The 21293-nt window shown below is 39.7% G+C and overlaps 1 protein-coding gene and 1 pseudogene across 1 annotated transcript in view; one reads left to right on the forward strand and one right to left on the reverse strand.

Moving 5' to 3' along the window:
• LOC126249020 (ATP-dependent helicase brm-like) overlaps nt 1-21293 on the forward strand; it is a 285958-nt gene that overhangs the window by 94734 nt on the left and 169931 nt on the right. Inside the window, exon 11 of the mRNA XM_049950621.1 lies at nt 11271-11444. Coding sequence (XP_049806578.1) covers nt 11271-11444 — 174 coding nt within the window. The remainder of the gene's footprint in view (nt 1-11270; nt 11445-21293) is intronic.
• Nucleotides 14480-14597, reverse strand: LOC126250353 (5S ribosomal RNA; annotated as a pseudogene).

Below are 21293 nucleotides of genomic sequence, written 5' to 3' on the forward strand. Positions count from 1 at the left end.
CTCTTCCACTTATTGCAATGCTCCCTCCTCCACAACAGGAGTATCAGTGGTGAGAGGTCTGCCACACACTGTTGTTTTGTACCTACAGAACCAGAGTCTGCTAGCATTTGGAAAAAAATAACTGAATAATTGTGCAAATGGGACCCAGCATTCTGGATATTTTTCAGCATTCGACAGTTGCTTCTATTTGCCAGACCATAACAGATCATCATGTCTGCTATTTTCCTTGTGGGATAACATTCCTCAGACACAAAGAGAGAAAATATGTTATGTGGACATGTGTCCGGAAACGCTTACTTTCCATGTTAGAGCTCATTTTATTACTTCTCTTCAAATCACATTAATCATGGAATGGAAACACACAGCAACAGAACATACCAGCGTGACTTCAAACACTTTGTTACAGGAAATGTTCAAAATGTCCTCCGTTAGCGAGGATACATGCATCCACCCTCCGTCGCATGGAATCTCTGATGCGCTGATGCAGCCCTAAAGAATGGCATATTGTATCACAGCCGTCTACAATACGAGCACGAAGAGTCTCTACATTTGGTACTGGGGTTGCGTAGACAAGAGCTTTCAAATGCCCCCATAAATGAAAGTCAAGAGGGTTGAGGTCAGGAGAGCCTGGAGGCAATGGAATTGGTCCACCTCTACCAATCCATCGGTCACCGAATCTGTTGTTGAGAAGCGTACGAACACTTCGACTGAAATGTGCAGGAGCTCCATCGTGCATGAACCACATGTTGTGTCGTACTTGTAAAGGCACATGTTCTAGCAGCACAGGTAGAGAATCCCGTATGAAATCATGATAACGTGCTCCATTGAGTGTAGGTGGAAGAATATGGGGCCCAATCAAGACATCGCCAAAAATGCCTGCCCAAACGTTCACAGAAAATCTGTGTTGATGACGTGATTGCACAATTGTGTGCGGATTCTCGTCAGCCCACACATGTTGATTGTGAAAATTTACAATTTCATCACGTTGGAGTACATACTGACAAAACTAAAATGAGTTTTAACATAGAAATTAAGCGTTTCCGGACACATGTCCACATAACATCTTTTCTTTATTTGTGTGTGAGGAATGTTTCCTGAAAGTTTGGCTGTACCTTTTTGTAACACCCTGTATAGAGATGTTGCAATACTAGAAAATTATGGTGGGTGCAGAAAGACATGAAGAGAATGACACTTCATGTAAGGATTGGCAGTTGATCCTCAAGATACACAAATGTAATGTATGATGCAGAATTAGGCTGAAGACCCATAGTTGTAAGGTAACACAGTTGTGTTGAAAAATCCCTGGAAGCAGTTGTGTGGGGTTAAATATCTGAGAGTAAATGTATAGAGCAATTTAAAATGGAACAACAACACAAAATGATCTGAGGAAAGGCGGATGCCAGACTGGGATTTATTGGGAGAATCCTCAGGAAGTGTTTTCTACCAAGAAATGAGGTAGCTTACTAAACCCTTGTTTGATACTTGACATGTGGTAGACTCCTCAGTCTGAAGCCGTAATCAGACGCTAAATGGGATTTACAGGTGAAATAGAGATCGTTCAAAGAGTGCACTCTGCTCAGCGGATTTGAACCGGTAAACATGTAAAAGTTGGAACAATTTGTGCCCTATCTCGCGCCGCTGCTAAGCTCTACTTGGTGTGGTACCTAATGGGAGTAACTAGATTCGCGCAGATGAAGATATCATGACCAATGACAACCATTTTCAAACTCTCTCTACTGTGCAAACATAGTTTTGTGGTTGTTGTGATCATCATGACACTTTTGTCGAACCATATTTAGTGTGTTTCGGCGTATGGCCATTTGGAGCACTGGTTGACACCATCATGCACTTTTGAGTTGCTCAAATGATTTTAGTGTAAACACAGTGCCGGTTATGTATTTTATTCATGCTGAGCAAAACATGTTTTGAGAATTTTTCTCATTATCAGGTGCGGTATTTACGTATGTATTTTTTTTTGTGATGTTACACAAACAAACAATGTGTGTGTGTGTGTGTGTGTGTGTGTGTGTGTGTGTGTGTGTGTGTGTGTGTGTGTGTGTGTGTGTGTTTTTCGCGGGTTGGGGTGCTCAACACTGGTTATCAGTGCTCACTAAATAGTGGTAATGCGTGAGTAGACCTAATAATGAATAAGACAATAGAAATGTGGGTAAGCTACTGTTAACAGCATCTCTATCCCATTATCATAGCCAAGATATACATGAAGCCAACACTCACCACGTAGTACAAGTTTATATGCCAATTAGCTCAACAGATGATGAGATTGAATGAATATAATATAAGATATAGAAAATTATTTAGATAGTTAAGGGAAACAAAAATTTGTATGGGTAACTGGAATTCGGCAGTAGGAAAAGAAAGAGAAGGAAAAATAGCACGACATGGGTGGAGGGAAAGAACTGAAAGTGGAAGCTGCCTGTTAGAATTTTGCATAGTGTGTAATATAATCATCATTATCGCTTGGTTTAAGACTCATGAAAGAAGGTTGGGTATGTGGAAGGGATCTGTGGACAGTGGAAGGTTTCAGTTTGATTGTATAATGGTAAGACAGAGATATCGAAACCACATGTTAAACTGTAAGACATTTCCAGGGCAGCTGTGGGCTCTAACCATAATTTATTGTTTATGGGCTGCAGATTACAATGGAAGAAATTATTTTAATTGAATCAACTGTGGGTTCTTGGTGAAACATCGTAAATTAACTAAACAAACAGTTGTGGAGGTATGTACTGTCTGTGCAACTAACTGCCTTCATTTCCAGTACATACCTCCATGAATTTAGAGCAACTAAGGGAAAGATGAAAAACAGAAAAAATGACAATAAAAAAAAACACTTTTTTGGCTTGTCTCACAAATTTTATTATGGTTACTGCACAACCTAAGTTTCAGGTTATAAGCCCATTTTCAGGTACATTACTGCGCAACCTATGTTTCAGGTTATAATCCCATTTCAGTAATCATAATACAATTTGTGAAACAAGGCAAAAAAACTGTTTTTAGTTAATGGAAGAAATTATGAAAGTAATTAAGGAGATCAATAAATTGGAGAACCAGAAGTTCTCGAGAGTTTCAGTGTGAGCATTGGGTAACATTTGACTGAAACAGGGGAAAGGAGTACAATAGCAGACATAGCTAGTAGCTTTGAGCGATAAAGTAGGGAAGACAGCAGAGGACCACATAGGTAAAAATACAAGACCTAGGAGAAATCCCTATATAACACAGGAGATATTGAATTTAATTGACAAAAGGAGAAAATATAAAAATTCAGGAAATGAAGCAAGTGAAAGGGAATAGGTAAATTTAAAAAATAAGTGTGTAATGGCTAAGCATGAATGGCTAGAGGATGAATACAAGGCTGTAGAAGCCTGCATAACTAGGGGAAAGACAGATACCACCTGTAGGAAAATTAGAGAGATACTTGGAGAAAACAGAAGCATTTGTATGAATATCAAACCTCATATGGCAAACCAGTACTAAGCAAAAAAGGAAAAGGTGGGAGTTAATATGTACAAGGTCTGTATGAGAGAAAGCAACTTGAGGACATTATTATAGAAAGAGAAGAGGAAATATGTGGAAATGAGATGGGAGATATGATACTGTAAGAATTTGACAGAACACTGGAAGACCTCTGTGGAAACAAGGACCATGGAGTAGATGCTATTGAATCAGAACTACGAAAAGCCTTGGGAAAGCCAGCCATGGCAGAATTATTCCACTTGATAAGTAAGATCTAGGAGATTGGTGAAATACCCCCAGGAAGAATGCAATAAAAATAAATCCAATTTCAAAGAAGGCAGATGCCGACAAGTGTGCATACTTACCGAACCATCACCTTAATAAGTCATGTTCGAAAAATATTGCCACAGATTATTAACAGAAGTATGGAAAAACTGGTAGATGCTGAACTCAGAAAAGACTGTGTTCTGGAGAAATGTATGTACACGCAAGGCAATACTGATTGACCGTTTGGCTTACTGTAGAAGATAGATTGAAGAAAGGCAAACCTTCATTTTATAGTATTTGTAGACCAAGAGAAAAGATAGATAATGTTGACTGGAATGCGCTCTCTGAAATTCCCAAGGTATCAGGGATAAAATACAGGCAAAAAAACATTATATACGTGCTGTACAGAAACCAGATGAGAGTTGGAGACTTGAAGAACATAAAAGGGATAGGGTTTGTAGCCTATCCCCACTGTTATTGGATTTTTATATTGAACAAGCTGTGGAGTAAACCATGAAGAAATTTGGGAAGGGAATGAAAGTTGATGGAGAAGAAATAAAAACTTTGCGATTTGCTGATAACATTTTAATTATGTCAGAGATGGCAAAGAACTTCGAAGAGCAGTTGAACAGAATGTATACAGTCTTGAAAATAAATTATAAGAGGAACATTAAGAAAAACAAAACAAGGTTTATGGAATTTAATTGAACTGTGTGAAGCAGTGCTGAGGGAATTAGGTTATGAAATGATACATTAAAAGTAGTGGACGAGTTTTGCTATTTTGGCAGCAAAATAACTGATGATGACCAAATGTAGAGGGGTGTAAAATGCAAACTACCAATAGCTAGAAAGGTATTTCTGAAAAAAAAGAGTAATTTGTTAACATCTAAAAATAATTTAAGTATTACAAAATTCTTTCTGAAGCTATTCGTCTGGAATGTAGTCTTATATGGAAGTGAAATGTCGACAATAAGCAGTTCAGACAAAAGGAGCGTAGAAGCTTTTGATATATAGTGCTAAAGAAGAATGCTGAAGATAAGATGGTTAGATTGAATGACAAATGAGCAGTTACTGAACTGAATTGAGGGGAAAAAGAAATTTGTGATGCAAAATGATTAAAAGAAAGGATGATAGGTGACAACTTGAGGTATCAAGTAATTGTCAGCATGGAGAGCTGAATCAGATCAGTCTTAGGACTGATGACCTTAACAACAACAGCAAGAACAACACCACATGTACATCATGTTTTTACTAAGTTAACACACTTTTATTTAACTGCCTCACCAGTGTCAGTTTTACCATATTTACTCTAATCTAAGCCGCACTTTTTTCCGGTTTTTGTAATAAAAAAAACCGCCTGCGACTTAGAATCGAGTGCGAAGTAAGCGGAAGTTCTGAAAAATGTTGGTAGGTGCCGACACAACTGACTTCTGCCGTCGAATGTATGTAGTGCTAAACAGGCTTGCTTTGCAGGCACAAAGATAAATACTGGCGCCAAAACCTCTGCGTCAGTAAATAAATTTAAAAAAAGGTGGAAGACGAGCTTTTTTTCTCCGCCCCGAGTTTCGACCACTGCATTTTCATACATTATCCAACGAAGTAAATACAAATTCCGTATTGTTCATCTTCAAATGTAGCAGCATTTCAATGTACTACAAAAATCCGACTGGCAAGACTGTTTGGGGTTTTTGTCAATATGGGTAACTCTACGTTCTGAATTTTTTCCTACCTTTGAGAAGAGATGGTTGCTAATAGGAACTTTTTGAATTGTGAATCACATGCAGTATTCTCTTCACCATAAGAATAATACGAATATAAACATTTTGCCATGTATTCTTTCGCGTTTGCTGCTATCCCATTTAATCCTGTCTGCCTAATAAATACGAAACTAGAGTGAGACAACAGCAAACGCGGAAGAATATACATATCGTGTCATGTTTATATCCGTATTATTCTTATGCCTAATAGTGATACATTCAGAAATGAAGCACGGCAATTGACTAGATTTTTAAATCTAAGATGACTAATTTCTGTGAGGAAAGTAATGTGCTAAAGAGGCGTCTGCAAAGATTTTCAAACGGAGAAAAATTTTCGCTAAACTCTCGTTCAGAACATCTTCTATCATACGCAGTCTGTTATTTGGTTCTTGTTGACCATTATCAAAGAAAGCAGCAGTGTAAGTAACAACAAATAGCAGTCTCTTTGCCATTGTTTCGCTAATGAGACAATTCCTCTCTCTCTGTCTCTCTCTTTTTTTCATTGTAAGCGGCAGTAGCACGCACAAAAGCAAGCCATGCCACGAGCGGTGACAGGCCGTAAACACTCATTATCAGAATGCGACAAACAATGCATGAAACTGTACAGTAATGCATTTTCAGCTTGGAGTGATGTTAACACCTATAACGAAGAGAACGGCACTTATGAGATCAAAGAAAAATAAGCAATCAATTCAAACCAGACGAAGCACATGAAAAAGGAAGGGTACCCAAATAAATACGGATGGAGCGTCTGACGCATAGCAATGGCTACCTGGTAAAGCTTAACTGTTAAGCTTACGACTCGAACCAAACTACTGTAGCTGTATCGTCATTCATTCGACCTAAATTGTGTCTCATATTAAAATGGACCAACTTTGTTTCGATTTGGAGGTGCGGCCTAAAACTTTTCTCTCCCCTTGAATTTAGAGTCTCAAATTTCAGGTGCGGCTTAGATTATGGAAAAATTTTTTTTCCTTGATTTCGAGTCTCATTTTTCAGGTGCGGCTTAGATTCGAGTGCGGCTTAGATTCGAGTAAATACGGTATTTATATGCTTACTTTGGATCACTCGTCTACTTGAAGAATCAAAGTCCACAGATTTTTGGTGTGGTTACTTTTTGTTCTCACATCCCATCTGAATATCAATGTGTGCATACAAACCTAAGGGGCTTCAGCATCAGCAAGTTGTGAGAATTGCATTTCTGGGCACAATGATTGATGGATTTTGTCCCGTGTTAAGTGCTGTGTTCAGTTGGATTTGGTTGACATAGTCTTTGGTGAGTGGTCATTCTGAAAAAATATAAAGCTTGATTGTGAAAATTTGACTTACAGATGATTCACCTGTCAGAGATGCAGGCCTACATGCACATATTGATGTTTGAACGAATTCTGTGAACAGTAATCTTATAGTGTCCTCACTCTTCGTCCAGGTTATGAAGATGTCATCAGCGACTCTGGAGTTCGTATTCTGGGCGGCTAGGAAGGATTCCCATAGATGGTCAATGAATAATTGGCATAGGTCCTGCTCCAGAAATGATAAAGTTAGTTTCATGCACGTGGTGTGCCCCCCCCCCCCCTCCCCCCTTCCCCTTTCATGTCATCTGGCTGTTTCATAGTTATGAAAGGCTTTCTTTTGAGACTGTGGCTCGCAGCGTGCTGGACGGACACACACACACACACACACACACACACACACACACACACACACACACACAGAGAGAGAGAGAGAGAGAGAGAGAGAGAGAGAGCACACACACACACACACACACACACACACACACACACACACAGAGACAGACAGAGAGAGAGAGAGAGAGTGTGTTTTGTAGAGCCTGCTTGTGCTATCCACTAAATAATGTAGAATTCTTTTCCCCACAATGAAGATTTCTAATCCTATCTATTAGTGTGTACTTATTACACAACAAATTTTTAAAATTTCCTGTTTGCGTATACACTTCTTGGCTGGGTTTAATTTGCAGGTATTTGTATTGATACTGCTTTAGTATGCAAATTTCGGTTTTTTATCCTTTGATATGCTTGTCATGAGTGGCACTTTTTTCCTCTCTCTGTTGTACTGCCTTTGTTACGTTTGACTGGGATTAGGGTTTCCTTGCATCAGAGAATTTCATTTACAGTGTTCACCTCTACTGATGTATTTCAGAACTTTCTTTGTTCGTTTTTCATTTTGCAGTCTGGATACCCTGGGTGTTATAATAGTATCACAGAAACATTTAATTTTTTGAATTGTCAAGGTATGGATTAGTATGTCACCAAAGGCAATGAAATATTCATTGCCATTGCTTAGTAAAGTGCCATAAGCCATTCACATTTGTGAAGGTATTTTGAGAAAAAAATGCATGTTGACATAGCCATTTTATTGTAATTCTGATATTTGCAAAACTTTGCTACACATAACTGAAAGAGGAAAGTTTACCTACCATTTAATGATTGAATGACCATGTCACTTGTCAGATGTGATCAACCAAAACCTTGATGATGAGTATGCCTGCTGTGACGTTCGCATGCAAACCAACATCGGAACACTGTCACATCTAAATGCCCAAAAAATCTGAATATTGCATGATTCGACCAGCAGGCTACATGGAGACAAACAATGAAGCCCTTTCAAATTCTGTTAAGTGCTGATAAAGCTCTCAAGAATGTGAAACATCTCTGTGTCATTGAGTGATCACTGAACATCTGATGCTGTTCATGCCCCTTATCTTCCCTACCAGGCCTTGTAGTGACACTAAAGATGGACAACAATAATGCACTCTGGTGGCTGTTTCACCTGTCAGAGAATTGTGGCTCAATCATTTACCCATCCACTGATGTTGTGTAAATGTACGAAGTTACTGTAAGTTGGTATCTGAACATGTCTTCTGCGTGTTTCGCTATTTTTTTGTCTGGCTGTGTACATTTTTGAATCTGTTCACTGTTAGTGCTCCTGCCACATACTTGCTCTTTACAAATAAATGGAAAATTCATATTTTTTCTTCATTTACAGTTCCACTATTTTCACTTTCATTTATTTATTTGTTGGTGCTGAATTTTGACCTGTTTCGTAGGTACTATAGCAGGTTACGTTATATCTATTATTACCTATTTTTATCTATTATTACCTATTTTTAACTGTTTGTACACATATTCTGTGTTATGTTAATGTGTTAGTAAACTACAACTGTGTTTCTTATGGTGATATGTTAGTGTGTTAGTATACACACTGAGAGGACTAAAGTCATGGGAAACCTCCTAATATTGTGTTGGATCTCCTTCTGCCTGAGGTAGTGCAGCAACTCAATATGGCATGGACTCTATAAGTTGTTGGAAATTCACTGCAGAAATAATGAGCCCTGCTGCCTCTATAACTGTAAATAAGCTGCCTCTATAACTGTACATAATTGGAAAGTGTTACCAGTGCAGGCTGTTGTGCACAAAGTGACCTCTCGATTGTATCACATAAATGTTCGATGGGGTTCATGTTGGGCAATCTGGGGGGCCAAATCATTCCTTTTTAATTCTCCAGGATGTTCTTCAAACCAATCACAATCAATTGTGGCCCTGTGACCTAGCACATTGTCATGCATAAAACTTCCACCATTGTTTGAGAACATGGAAGTTCATGAATGGCTGCAAATGATGTGCAAGTTGCTGAAAACATAACTTTTGCCAGTCAATGATCAGTTCAGTTGGACCAGAGGACCCTGTTCATTCTATGTGAACACAGCCGACACTGTTACAGAGCCATCACCAACTTCCACAGTGCCTTGGTGACAACTTGGGTCCGTGGCTTTGTGGGGTCTGTACCACACTCAAACCCTAACATCTGCTCTTACCAACTGAAATCAGGACTCATCTGACCAGGCCACGGTTTTCCAGTCGTCGAGGGTCCAACTGATACGGTCATGAGCCCAGGAGAAGTGTTGCAGGCATTGTCGTGCTGTTAGCAAAGGCACTTGCATCGATCATCTGCTGCCAGAGCATGTTAATACCAAATTTTGCTACACTATCCTAATGGATGTGTTTGTCGTGTGTCTCACATTGATATCTGCAGTTGTTTCACGCAGTGTTGCTTGTTTGTTAGCACAGTTCTATGCAAACAACACTGTCCTTGATTGTTAAGCGAAGGCTGCTGGCCCCGGTGCTGTTCATGGTGAGAAGTAATGCCTGAAATTTGACATTTTCGACACACTCCTTACACTGTTGATCTCGGAATATTGAATTCTCTAACAATCTCTAAAATGAAATGCTCCATGCATCTAGCAAGAACTACCATTCCACATACAGAATCTGTTAATTCTTGTTGTGCAGCCCTAATTGCACTGGAAACCTTTTCACAGGAATCACCTGAGTACAAATGATGTCTCAACCAATACAGTGCCCTTATATACCTGTGTATGCAATACAACTACCATCTCTGTATGTTCATATTGTTTTCCCATGACTTGTCATTTCAATGTAATCTCTAACTTAGAAATAAAACAGAATCTAATACTGTGTTAATATTGTTAAATTGTCTGGGCTAAATTTTATGTGTTTTTGATAGTATAAAAATTCTGTACCATTTATTTTCTAGTATTGTTATGGTATATTTCTAGCTTTATTTGTCCATGCCTCCCACAAATGTGAAGTGTGAGAAAGTATACAGCTGTTACTTCATCTCTCAAACAGTTAGTGCTCCCAGCTGAGTCTTGAAGCATTTTAACATCTAAATGATGTAGCAGATTAATGACTTTGCTAGAATGGCAGTGAGAAGCATTTGAGCCAGTAGGACTGAAACCAAAAACATGGACATAGCTAGCTAATGATGCAGAAACCGTGTTTTAAAAGAAGTTCTGCAATCTTGAGCGTGAACAGGTAACAGAATGACTTCATGGTTGGTCTAACGAGGCTTATAAACAAAGAAGCCCCTTAAGTGCAGACTGTGGTGTGGGGGATGAAATTGCACCACACTTAATCTTCCATTGCGAAGCAATCGAGGCCGAAAGACACAAAATATTTTGGTCATTAATTTTTGAACAGATTTTGTTTAGCAAAGACCTAGTGATGGGTTGGAATTATCCTTTGGTTGATCACAATGATCAGTATGGGTTGGTGGACAGGACAGTCGAGAGAGAGAGAGAGAGAGAGAGAGAGAGAGAGAGAGAGAGAGCACATTGTGCTTTGGGTCTTATGGCTCTACTTATACATGGTCTGCAGCAGCATTGTCCACTGTCTTTGCAGTGGCAAGCATTTGAATTTTCTGCCAATGTTGCCCATAGTTGTCCTCAGAGTACAGCCTTGTATGTCTGCAGTTCCTTCTGCAATGAATGTCTGACAAAGCTTCACACTCCTCTCTTGATCACAGCATTACATACGTGGACATTCCTTGGAGAACACACATGTAGCATTTGTTACCATGATCTGTACTCATATAATGAAGAATGATACGTCAACATGCACACGTGCCACGCCCCCCCCCCCCCCCCCCTCCATGCACACACATGCATGCACACGCATAGCTGTCATGTTCTTTATGCTTCTTTCACACTTAAATCTCCATATAATGATTCTGTTGGTACCTGAAGACATATACAAAATGATGATGAAAACTAACAAAAATTTTACACATTCAGATTTCTCAGCCTTTTAGTTATTTTTTTATAAAATTGCATTACTATGTCTTGTTCTACTAACAGTTACAACTATTTATCCTTATCTTTTTTGTTTTTGTAGATGTTAGATCTCTCTGCCATTATTTGTGTCTTTTCAATGTGGAATCTTTCCCTTGCAGGTCAGATGTTGCGTGGGGACCAGATGCCATCAGGTGGTCAATTACAGACTTGGTTGGAATTGAATCCTGGATGGCAAGTTGTATATGACGATGAAAATGGTGCCGATGATGATAGTGACAATGACTCACAGCAAGATGAAGATTATCGAGGGTTGTGTGATGAAATTGTGCCTGGTTTGTGAAAATATACCAGACATTTCTATTTTAACTTGAATTGTCAGCTAATGTAAAAAGTTGGAGGGGCCATATTTTATCATAAGTTTATCTGTGGGTTAAAAGTTATCAAAGTGACTCTTCGTTGTTAGCACTGCAGTTTCTGATAGTAACCTTGTCTCCTACGTTTTACATACTTTGATAGTCTTTTATCAAATGACAAAAATTACTGTTCATATCTGTGATGAGTTAAATACATTAATCAAACTAGTTTCCCATGTAGCACGTACATTGGATGGTGTTGAATTATGTTCAGTATGTGACTGATTCTCAAAGCATTAGTGGGTTATATCATTGAAAGAGCTTCATATACAAGTGAAAATAACTGCTACTTGTAGTGCCATTTTAAAATTTTATATTATTCATTAAGTTATGACTATTGCTATGTACCACATTAATTTCTAAAGCTCTCAAAAGTTCATATTATCTTACTCTATAAGGCCCATGGTATTTCCTGGCTATCATTAAAATAAGGGGTTAACTACAAACAGTTTTTTAAGTTGCCCTTAAAGCTGGGGAAAGATTGGAGATGTTAGCCTCCTTCATCATTCTACAGCAGCATTTCTTAGCCTCCTTTGTAATGTGTACATTTATCGTGGAACCCGTGATTTGTTCCTATAATATGTTCCTCTAATTGCATAGCGAGTAGAAGAGAGGAAGTACACTGTCTTACCTCATGTTAATACACATAGCATAGGATAGCTGGTGTGCCCACAAGCTACTAGCAGCCCTGTTACTTGAGACTCAGCTTAGTACAATTCTGCTTTATCAAGCATTGTATTGTGTCCTCTTATTTTGTGAATTTGCTAATGGTGATGTGTTTGAACATCAAAGAGTTCAAATCCACAGCTTCTAGTTACTCAGCTTAACATGAGAAGCAGCAAAAAAAGTCTTCATGTTTAATTCCAGCGTACAGATCTGGTTTCAGAGAAATTAAAGGCAAAACATTTACTACACCTACAAAACTCAAAGAAGAATTTTTAAAATCTGTGAGAACAATTCCTCATAAATAGAGAGGTCTGACTCACAACTGTTTCGTTTGTGACTTAAGTTTCATGGAGGAACTTGTTACAAAAACACACATGGTTATCATTGACAGCAACCTAGTTGAAATTCCGAGGCAGAGATGGTCTCAAAAAGCCAGAGTTGTTCCTCATTTATATCCTTCTTACTAAAATATATATCCAAAATACTATAGAAAATAAAATCGCCAGTAAAACACTCACAGAAGGGAAGTTGTAACACAAAAGTTGGTAAACCATAAGAATTTGCATGTATGCCATTCTAACATTTGTCGAGGACAATATACAGAATAAACCAATACCAGATGTAACAGCTATTCCATTAAAAAATCACATTGGAAATTAAGAAACTGAAAATTGTGCGATTATGTGATCAGTCTACTGCAAAAGCAGCTCACAGATAAAAAGTGAGAGCTGAATCAGTGAGATCTACGTAATTCTAAAGTTAGTAAGAAACAAAAAAATCATATGCAACACAATGTTAAAGAAAAGCCAAATGAAAAAAAATAAAGGATCGTGGTATGATTATATTTTTCTTGTGGACTGCGTGCTCTTAAAAATTAGTTGCCCAAAGGACAACTGTGCTGATATGCCACAAAGTTAAGTTTCAAGAAAAACTGCAAATGACTGTAAGAATAAACATGCAAATCATGCTCTAGTGTTTATGTTTGTTCCTCTGCTGCATATACCGAGCGAGGTGGCGCAGTGGTTAGCACACTGGACTCGCATTCGGGAGGACGACGGTTCAATCCCGTCTCCGGCCATCCTGATTTAGGTTTTCCGTGATTTCCCTAAATCGCTTCAGGCAAATGCCAGGATGGTTCCTTTGAAAGGGCACGGCCGATTTCCTTCCCCATCCTTCCCTCACCCGAGCTTGCCCTCCGTCTCAAATGACCTCGTTGTCGACGGGACGTTAAACACTAATTTCCTCCTCCTCCTCTGCTGCATAATTGGATCCAACCAGTCAGTGTGTATGCGTTGCAACACAACCTCTGGTGATGTCATCTTGCAGATACTGCTTCAAATAATTATCCAGTTCTAACAGGCTGGAAATAGAATTATTGCATTCAATTCTGATGTCAGTCAACTGAATAAAAAGGTTTTGTGATGTCTAACAATTTGTGACATAAAAAGTAACTTGTTTTACACTGAAATCTAATTGATGAAACTTTAAGTTTATGGGAAGTTTCAGGTAGAATTCATTTGCTAAAGTGCTTAAAATTTTTTTTGTGATAAAGTAAATGTAATTTTTAATGATAAAGTGTCAACTATAAATTCTTTTATCTACACATTTAGCAACAGGATAATTTCGCTGAATTCACTAGGTTAAACATTTGCCCCCAAGTTAACTTCCATTCATTTGGATCTGATGTCACTTCAGTGAATGAACATAACATTAGCTTTGCAGTTGTTCAGTAACTCACTAGCAAATGTCACAATATTCTTTAGGATGCAGGGAGCCAAGCAGAGGCAGTGTGTGAAGTCAGGATACCTGTTAGGAACTTGTGAAACATCTTCAACGCTGTTGAAACATTATTAGAGTCCAATCATTTATTCACAGGGTTTACAGTTTGTTGCTCTCCCACACCAGCCTTGGCTCTTGCACATTCAGCTGCATGTTGGATTCTAACTGATGCCTGCATAGTCATCTTGGTGTCTGCATGCCCAGCAACCATGGCACGTGACGGGTTGCTGGCAAGCAGGCATGGCCGTTGCCCAGCATGAAGCGAGCTTTTGCTGGCTGCTGGGTTGTCCTCAGTTCCACTCCAAATTCTAAGATGACCCTTATGTCCCACGGTACCGACCGGCCGCCTTGTCATCCTCAGCCCACAGGCGCCACTGGATGCGGATATGGAGGGGCATGCGCTCAGGATCCAACTCTCCGGGCTGTATGTCAGTTTAAGAGACCGGATCCGCTACTTCTCAATCAGGTAGCTCCTCAGTTTGCCTCACAAGGGGTGAATGCACCCAGCTTGCCAACTGCGCTCAGCAGACCAGAAGGTCACCCATCCGAGTGCTAGCCCAGTCAGACAGTGCTTAACTTCGGTGATCAGATGGGAACCGGTGTTACCACTGTGGCAAGACCGTTGGCATGTTCAAATTAAGCTCCAGGTTATTGACAGCTTTCCCCTACTATGATTTTGGTAACTTCAGTACCATTCTTATAACTGGGGAATAATTTTTTTTTTTTTTTTTTTTTTTTTTTTTTTTGTAGAGAAAATGGCTTCAGGTTGACCATACAGTAGCTACCAGCTAAAACAACAGTTTTTGACAATTTTTAATTAGCTGTACAGCCTATTAATTTTGCCATTTGTGGTCTCCATCATTGCAAATACAATTGCAGCTGTCCCATTGTATTTTATTCTATAGGAGAAAATAATTTGCAAGACCAAATACTTCAACTTCAGTAGCACATTTTGGTACAATAGATATTAGCATGAAAGAAGATCCTCCAGTAACATTTTTCTTGCTGATACCTAACTATCAGAATGAATGCTGCAAGTCTAGCTATGTCACTGGGTTCTCCATTTGCAATGAAAATTTGAACAATTTGAGATGAAGAGTAAGTTGCCAAATCTGTGGTGCAATAAGCTACTGTGTCTTGCAAAAGCAGGATGTTAGATATCTAATTTGCTAATCTTATTATCATTCCCCTGGTGGAGTGTTTAATAAGATTTTGTACAACTGAGAAGGCCTTGCCACATTGAGCTGTTTGACAGATCACTAAGTAAGAAGCCTTAGTTGCTTTTTCATTCACAATTTTTGTGGTTTGAACCATAAACATTGTTAATTTTAAGAGTTCTTTATGGTTTTGAATGTAGATTTCAACATTTTTTCCCTTTACATTCTCCACAAACAGATCCCAAGTGACAATACAATTTAGCTGGAATCAATGAGCTACTCAGGAGAATTTGTGGCAAATAATGCAGTCAGAATTATACTTATTGTTCATGAATCTTGAAGATATATAACTTTTGTAATACTTCCTAAACCTTTTAGTAACTTCTCTGGGTTGATTACTTGTAGAAGCAATAACTGGCCTAATTTCTTTTAAGGTAATTTCATGGCATCCTTGTGATTGCTGTCTTAATTAAGTCACAGAAGAGCTAGTAGTTGAATGGGAAGTATAATAGTCAAGTTCTCCAATAGAATGTTCAACAAGAGTGCCTTTTTTAGGTCATCTAAATGAGTCTTACAACAAAATATCAAAAACAGTTCGAAGAAAAAAAAATAATAAAGTGGCAGCTACCACTTAAGGCCAAGTAAAGTTTAAATGGTTACTTACACTGATCAGCCAAAACATTATGACCACCTGCCTAATAGCTAGTATGTCCATCTTTGGCGCAGATAACAGTGGCAACGCCTCGTGGTATGGGCGCAGTGAGGCCGTTGTAGGTTGCTGGGGGGAGTTCATACCCCATCTGTGCACACAAGTCACCTATTTCCTGAAAATTCTGGGGAGAGGATCAGTGAGCTCTGACACCACATTCACTCACTTCCCAGATGTGTTTGACCGGGTTCAGATCTGGTGAGCGTGGGACCAGCACTGTGTTCTTCGAATGACTCCATCGCACTCCTGGCCTTGTGACGTGGCACATTATCTTTTTGCAAAATGCCACTGCTGCTGGGAAACATGATGGTCATGAAGAAGTGTATTTGGTCCGCAACCAGTGTACGATACTGTGAATGTTCCCCAGAGTGTAATGGAGCTGCTGCCAGTACAGGTATCGAGGAGCTCTTCCCACGGAAGACGATGGAGTCACACCCTCCCATCAGCACGATATGGAGATATCAGGATTCATCAGACCGTGCAATGCTCTGCCGCTGTGCCGATGTCCAGTGCTGATGGTCATGTGCCCACTTGTCGTAGTTGCTGATGTCGTGCTCTTAACATTGGCACGTGCATGGGTTGTTGGCTGATGAGGCCCATTGTGAGGAGTGTTCGGTGCAGTGTGTGTTCAGACACACTTGTACTCTGCCCAGCATTAAAATGGGGTGATAGCTCCAGTGCAGTTTGCTGGCTGTCCTGTTTTACCAGTCTGTCCAGCCTACGATGTCCAACATCTTTAATGAAGGGTGGTTGCCAAACTCCACGACATATGGACACGTTTCACCTTGGTTTTGCCATGTGCTGAGGCCATTCACCACAGCAGTCCTCAACCACCTGACAAGTTGTGCAGTTTCTGAGATGCTCGTGCCGAGCCTCCAGGCCATCACAATCTGCGCCTGGTCAAACTTGGATAGATTGTGTGTCTTCCCCATTCTACACGTGGACATCATGCCAACTGATACTACACCCACCGTTTGTGTGTCTGACTAAGGAGTCACAGGGTGTATATGCTCCGGGACATCCGGGAAAATCCCGGGAATTTTTTCTTCCTGGAGAAAGGTGGGAATTTTGTATAATTCCGGGAATTTTTCATTGTTTTAGACTTGAGTTAAAGTGTGGTAATTTTGACTGGTAAGAACTGATAAACTGCAAAGTGTGTCAAAGGCTTTAAGATGAAGGCTACGGAATACTTAATGACAACAAACTGCAGCCGATTAGCATGACGTCACAACTGTTTACGTAAAGTTCATCTGAGCGGTTGCCCATGGTATCACACGCATGCGCAGTTGAGTTGCGTACGGGCAGTACCTTCTCCCGCTTCCGGCTACTTGACATGTGGCCGTTAGCTGTATCAGCAGTAGCAGCAAACAGCCAGATGCTATCTGGAAAAATTTTTCTGGCGTGTCCAAGCTGCCAGATTGCTGCATGTGCATAGCAGTCTGGGTTTTGGTGGGGAGGGGGTTAGTCTCCACATAAGCAGTGTTTACATATAGTGATTTTGCTGTTTCCTCTTCATTTACACGTTTCACATTAAATGAAAACAAAATGGGTATCTGTGGTCGAGAGCTATCAAGTGAATTAAAATACATTCACATAATTATGGAAGGCTAACATATGTTGTTAGTTTCAGTCTTCTGATTTTATTTTATTTCCATGTTTTTGACAGTCAGTCACCTTGCATATCAATGAAGTTATTTTTGTCAGTTTGCTAAATAAATGTGGCTTTTATTAGTCTTTCCCCAGAGACAGTCAATTTATTAGAAATGAAGTGTTTCATTCTGCACTATTGGCTAGTTTCAACTGGTCACTGAATTTCAAGTGCACATTTTCATTTTCTGGAATGTATGGCATTGTGCCATAATAAAGAACCAAACATGAGATCATACAATACTGGTACTCAAATAAAATTTTCATCCCAAAACAGCAATGATATCTTAATATCAGGCTGGGACCCACTTCATTTTGAATCTGGATGTATGAATGTGCACTTTAAGCCGAATTATGCATTTTAGTATGGTGAATCTGGTTATATGAATGTGCACTTTCAGCCAAATCATGCATTTTAGTATGGTGTACAAAATTCCGATGCTCTTGGAGTATCTTATTTCTGTTAATACTATATATGTACAAACATACGGGCTTCCTACATCATTGTAGCTGCCCACGCGCAATGCCACCTGTTTTCTGGTGCTCTCTGGCAACTGCTGAAATGAGGCTATTTCTAATAGGTCACAGGAAAATATTGCAAATGGTGTTTTGAAAAGCGTTAGTTTCAAAGTAAATTTCCTTTTACGCAAGATGTATTATGTTGTGTGTGTTAATGTGCAATGAATTTCTTAAATCACAGAGTGTTTGATTCTCATTTAAAGCTTAATACATTGAGGACTAGCCACTTAGAAGAATTTTGACCCCAGAAGACCAGGCATTAATGTCATTATTTAAAATTTTACTGGCACATTTGTGTGATGTATCTTATAGTGTAACACACGCAAGAAAGACCATAATTATATGTGAAAGCTTAGCTTTTCTTGTAGCTTGTTAATCCTCAAGACCAATATTGTATGTGAAAGGTTAACTTTTCATGTAGCTACACCATGTGCATCAATTTAAACCATTAACTTTCCATATTTTTATGTTCACTCTACTTAACAGTGATGTTGCTATTGGCTGACTATGTCGTGTGTCCTATGCTCTGAATATGTGCTGTCATTGGCTGGTGAAATCACGTGACATGAGCTATGATTGGCTTACAAAAGTGCATTACAATCTCGACTTCAATGTTTCAGAAACTAATGTGCTGTTTTGAATCTATACTATTGTTACATGAATACAAAAATGTGCAGCATATTGTAATATGAAAATATGCAGCGTAAATGTTGCTACACATAAGAGCTTTCCAAATGTCCCCCTAGAATTTTTTCATTCCCTGAAGTTCCACACTGGTGTATAAAACATTTACCATTCAAAGGATTGATATTTTTACAGCTCCAAGGGAAAGTATACTGTCACATATCATGGAAAAAGTGTGTGGTGTCACCGCCAGACACCACACTTGCTAGGTGGTAGCTTAAATCGGCCGCGGTCCATTAGTACATGTCGGACCCGCGTGTCGCCACTGTCAGGATCGCAGACCGAGCGCCACCACGAGGCAGGTCTCGAGAGACGTACTAGCACTCGCCCCAGTTGTACGACGACATTGTTAGCGACTACACTGATCGAAGCCTTTCTCTCATTTGCCGAGAGACAGTTAGAATAGCCTTCAGCTAAGTTAATGGCTACGACCTAGCAAGGTGCCACTTGTACCATTGCATGTATCTCAAGATAGTCTCACTTGTATCATCAAGAATGCTGTATACCAAAGGACGATATAAAAGTTGTGTTCTAGTAGCTACGTTCTTTTCTTTATCACATTCATTACGAATCCTGTTCCAGACTTCGCGCCAGTCGGCGTGTGTGTACGTGTGCCCTTTCGGCTACCCGTCACTGTGGACTGGCTGCCTTGTCAGTCCACTACAAAGTGTATTTTTCACCTTGTAAGAAGTGTGTTTTCACGTGGAAAAAAATGCATTTTTAACTGGGAGATCCGGGAAAAATGAAGAATTTTTTTTCTTGTCCACATATACGCGTTGAGTCATTTCTCATCACGTGATATAGCTATTGCCTGGATGGGTTTATATCAATAATAGGTCGGTGGTTATAATGTTGTGGCTGATCACTGTATGTTGATAACACTGTTAATAGCATAATAACACTAAAACAAACTGTTAATACCGGCAAATGTTCCGTTTTATACAATTAGTTTGAAGTTACGAGAAAGGTACGGGAGGGGAGGGGTGTCCAGATTTTGTGTAGGGGAAAAAAGGATAGGTATATGTGTGTGTGCAAGTGTATACCTGTCCTTTTTTCCCCCTAAGGTAAGTCTTTCCGCTCCCGGGATTGGAATGACTCCTTACCCTCTCCCTTAAAACCCACATCCTTTCATTTTCCCCTCTCCTTCCCTCTTTCCTGACGAAGCAACCGTTGGTTGCGAAAGCTTGAATTTTGTGTGTTTGTTTGTGTGTCTATCGACCTGCCAGCACTTTCGTTTGGTAAGTCACATCATCTTTTACTGGGAGCTTTTGACAGTAAATCACAGTTTGATGCAGGACATACCTATTACAACATCTGCCACTGGAGTTGGCTGAGGTTCCCTGTAACTTATTTATGCTCACTGAATGAACCTTTGATGAAATGTGCTGCTCATCTTTGGATCTTATTTATTTCCTCTATCAATTATGTCTGATATGGATTTCAGACTGACAAGCAATATTAAAGTATTGGTCAAATGAGGGATTTTTAAGCTGCCTCTTTTCTGGGTGACCTACATCTTCTGAGGATTCTTCTGATGAATCTGTCTGGCATCCGCCTTAACCGTGATTAGTTTTATGTGCTCATTCCACTTTAAATTGCTCAGTATGCATATTCCTACACATTTTGTGTAAGTAACTACTTCCAGTGACTGTCCTGCAGTCATGTAATCAAACAGTAATGGGTCTTTCTGCCTATTTCTACACTACATGCTACACTGAAGCACCAAAGAATCTGGTATAGGCATGCATATTCAAATACGGAAATGTGTAAACAGTCAGAATATGGTGCTGCAGTCAGCAATGCCTATATAAGACAAGTGTCTGGCACAATTGTTAGATCAGTTACTGCTGCTACAATGGCAGGTTATCAAGATTTAAGTGAGTTTGAATGCGGTGTTATAGTTGGCGCACGACCGATGGGACACAGCATCTCCAAGGTAGCGATGATGTGGGGATTAATGGGTTATTCTCGGGTTATCAGCCAAGTGGTGGTGTCGTCTTGTCGCAACGTTTCAATCAGTTTCATACCCATCATCTTCGCCAGAAGAATTCATCAGTGGAATGTGCCGAGAAAGACTGAAATCGCATAGATGTGGGGATTTTCCTGTACGACTATTTCACAAATGTACCGTGAATATCAGGAATCTGGTAAAACATCAAATCTCTGATGTCACTGTGGCTGGAAAAATACCCTGCAAGAATGGGACCAATGATGGCTGAAGAGAATCGTTCAACGTGACAGAAGTGCAGTCTTTCAGCAAATTGCTGCAGATTTCAGTGCTGGGCCGTGAACAAGTGTCAGCGTGTGAACCATTCAATGAAACATCATCGATACAGCCTTTCGGAACAGAAGGCCCACTCGTGTACCCTTGGTGACGGCACGCCACAAAGCTTCATGCTTCACCTAGGCCCATCAACACAGACATTGGATTGTTGATGAATGGAAACATCGTTGCATGGTCGGACGAGTCTTGTTTCAAATTGTATCGAGCGGATGGACATGTATGGCTATGGAAACAACCTCATGAAGCCATGGATCCTGTATATCAGCAGCGGACTGTTCAAACTAGTGGAGGCTCTGTAATGGTGTGGGGTGTGTGCAGTTGGA

Source organism: Schistocerca nitens, chromosome 3 (genome assembly GCF_023898315.1).
Source record: "Schistocerca nitens isolate TAMUIC-IGC-003100 chromosome 3, iqSchNite1.1, whole genome shotgun sequence".
Taxonomy (NCBI): domain Eukaryota; kingdom Metazoa; phylum Arthropoda; class Insecta; order Orthoptera; family Acrididae; genus Schistocerca; species Schistocerca nitens.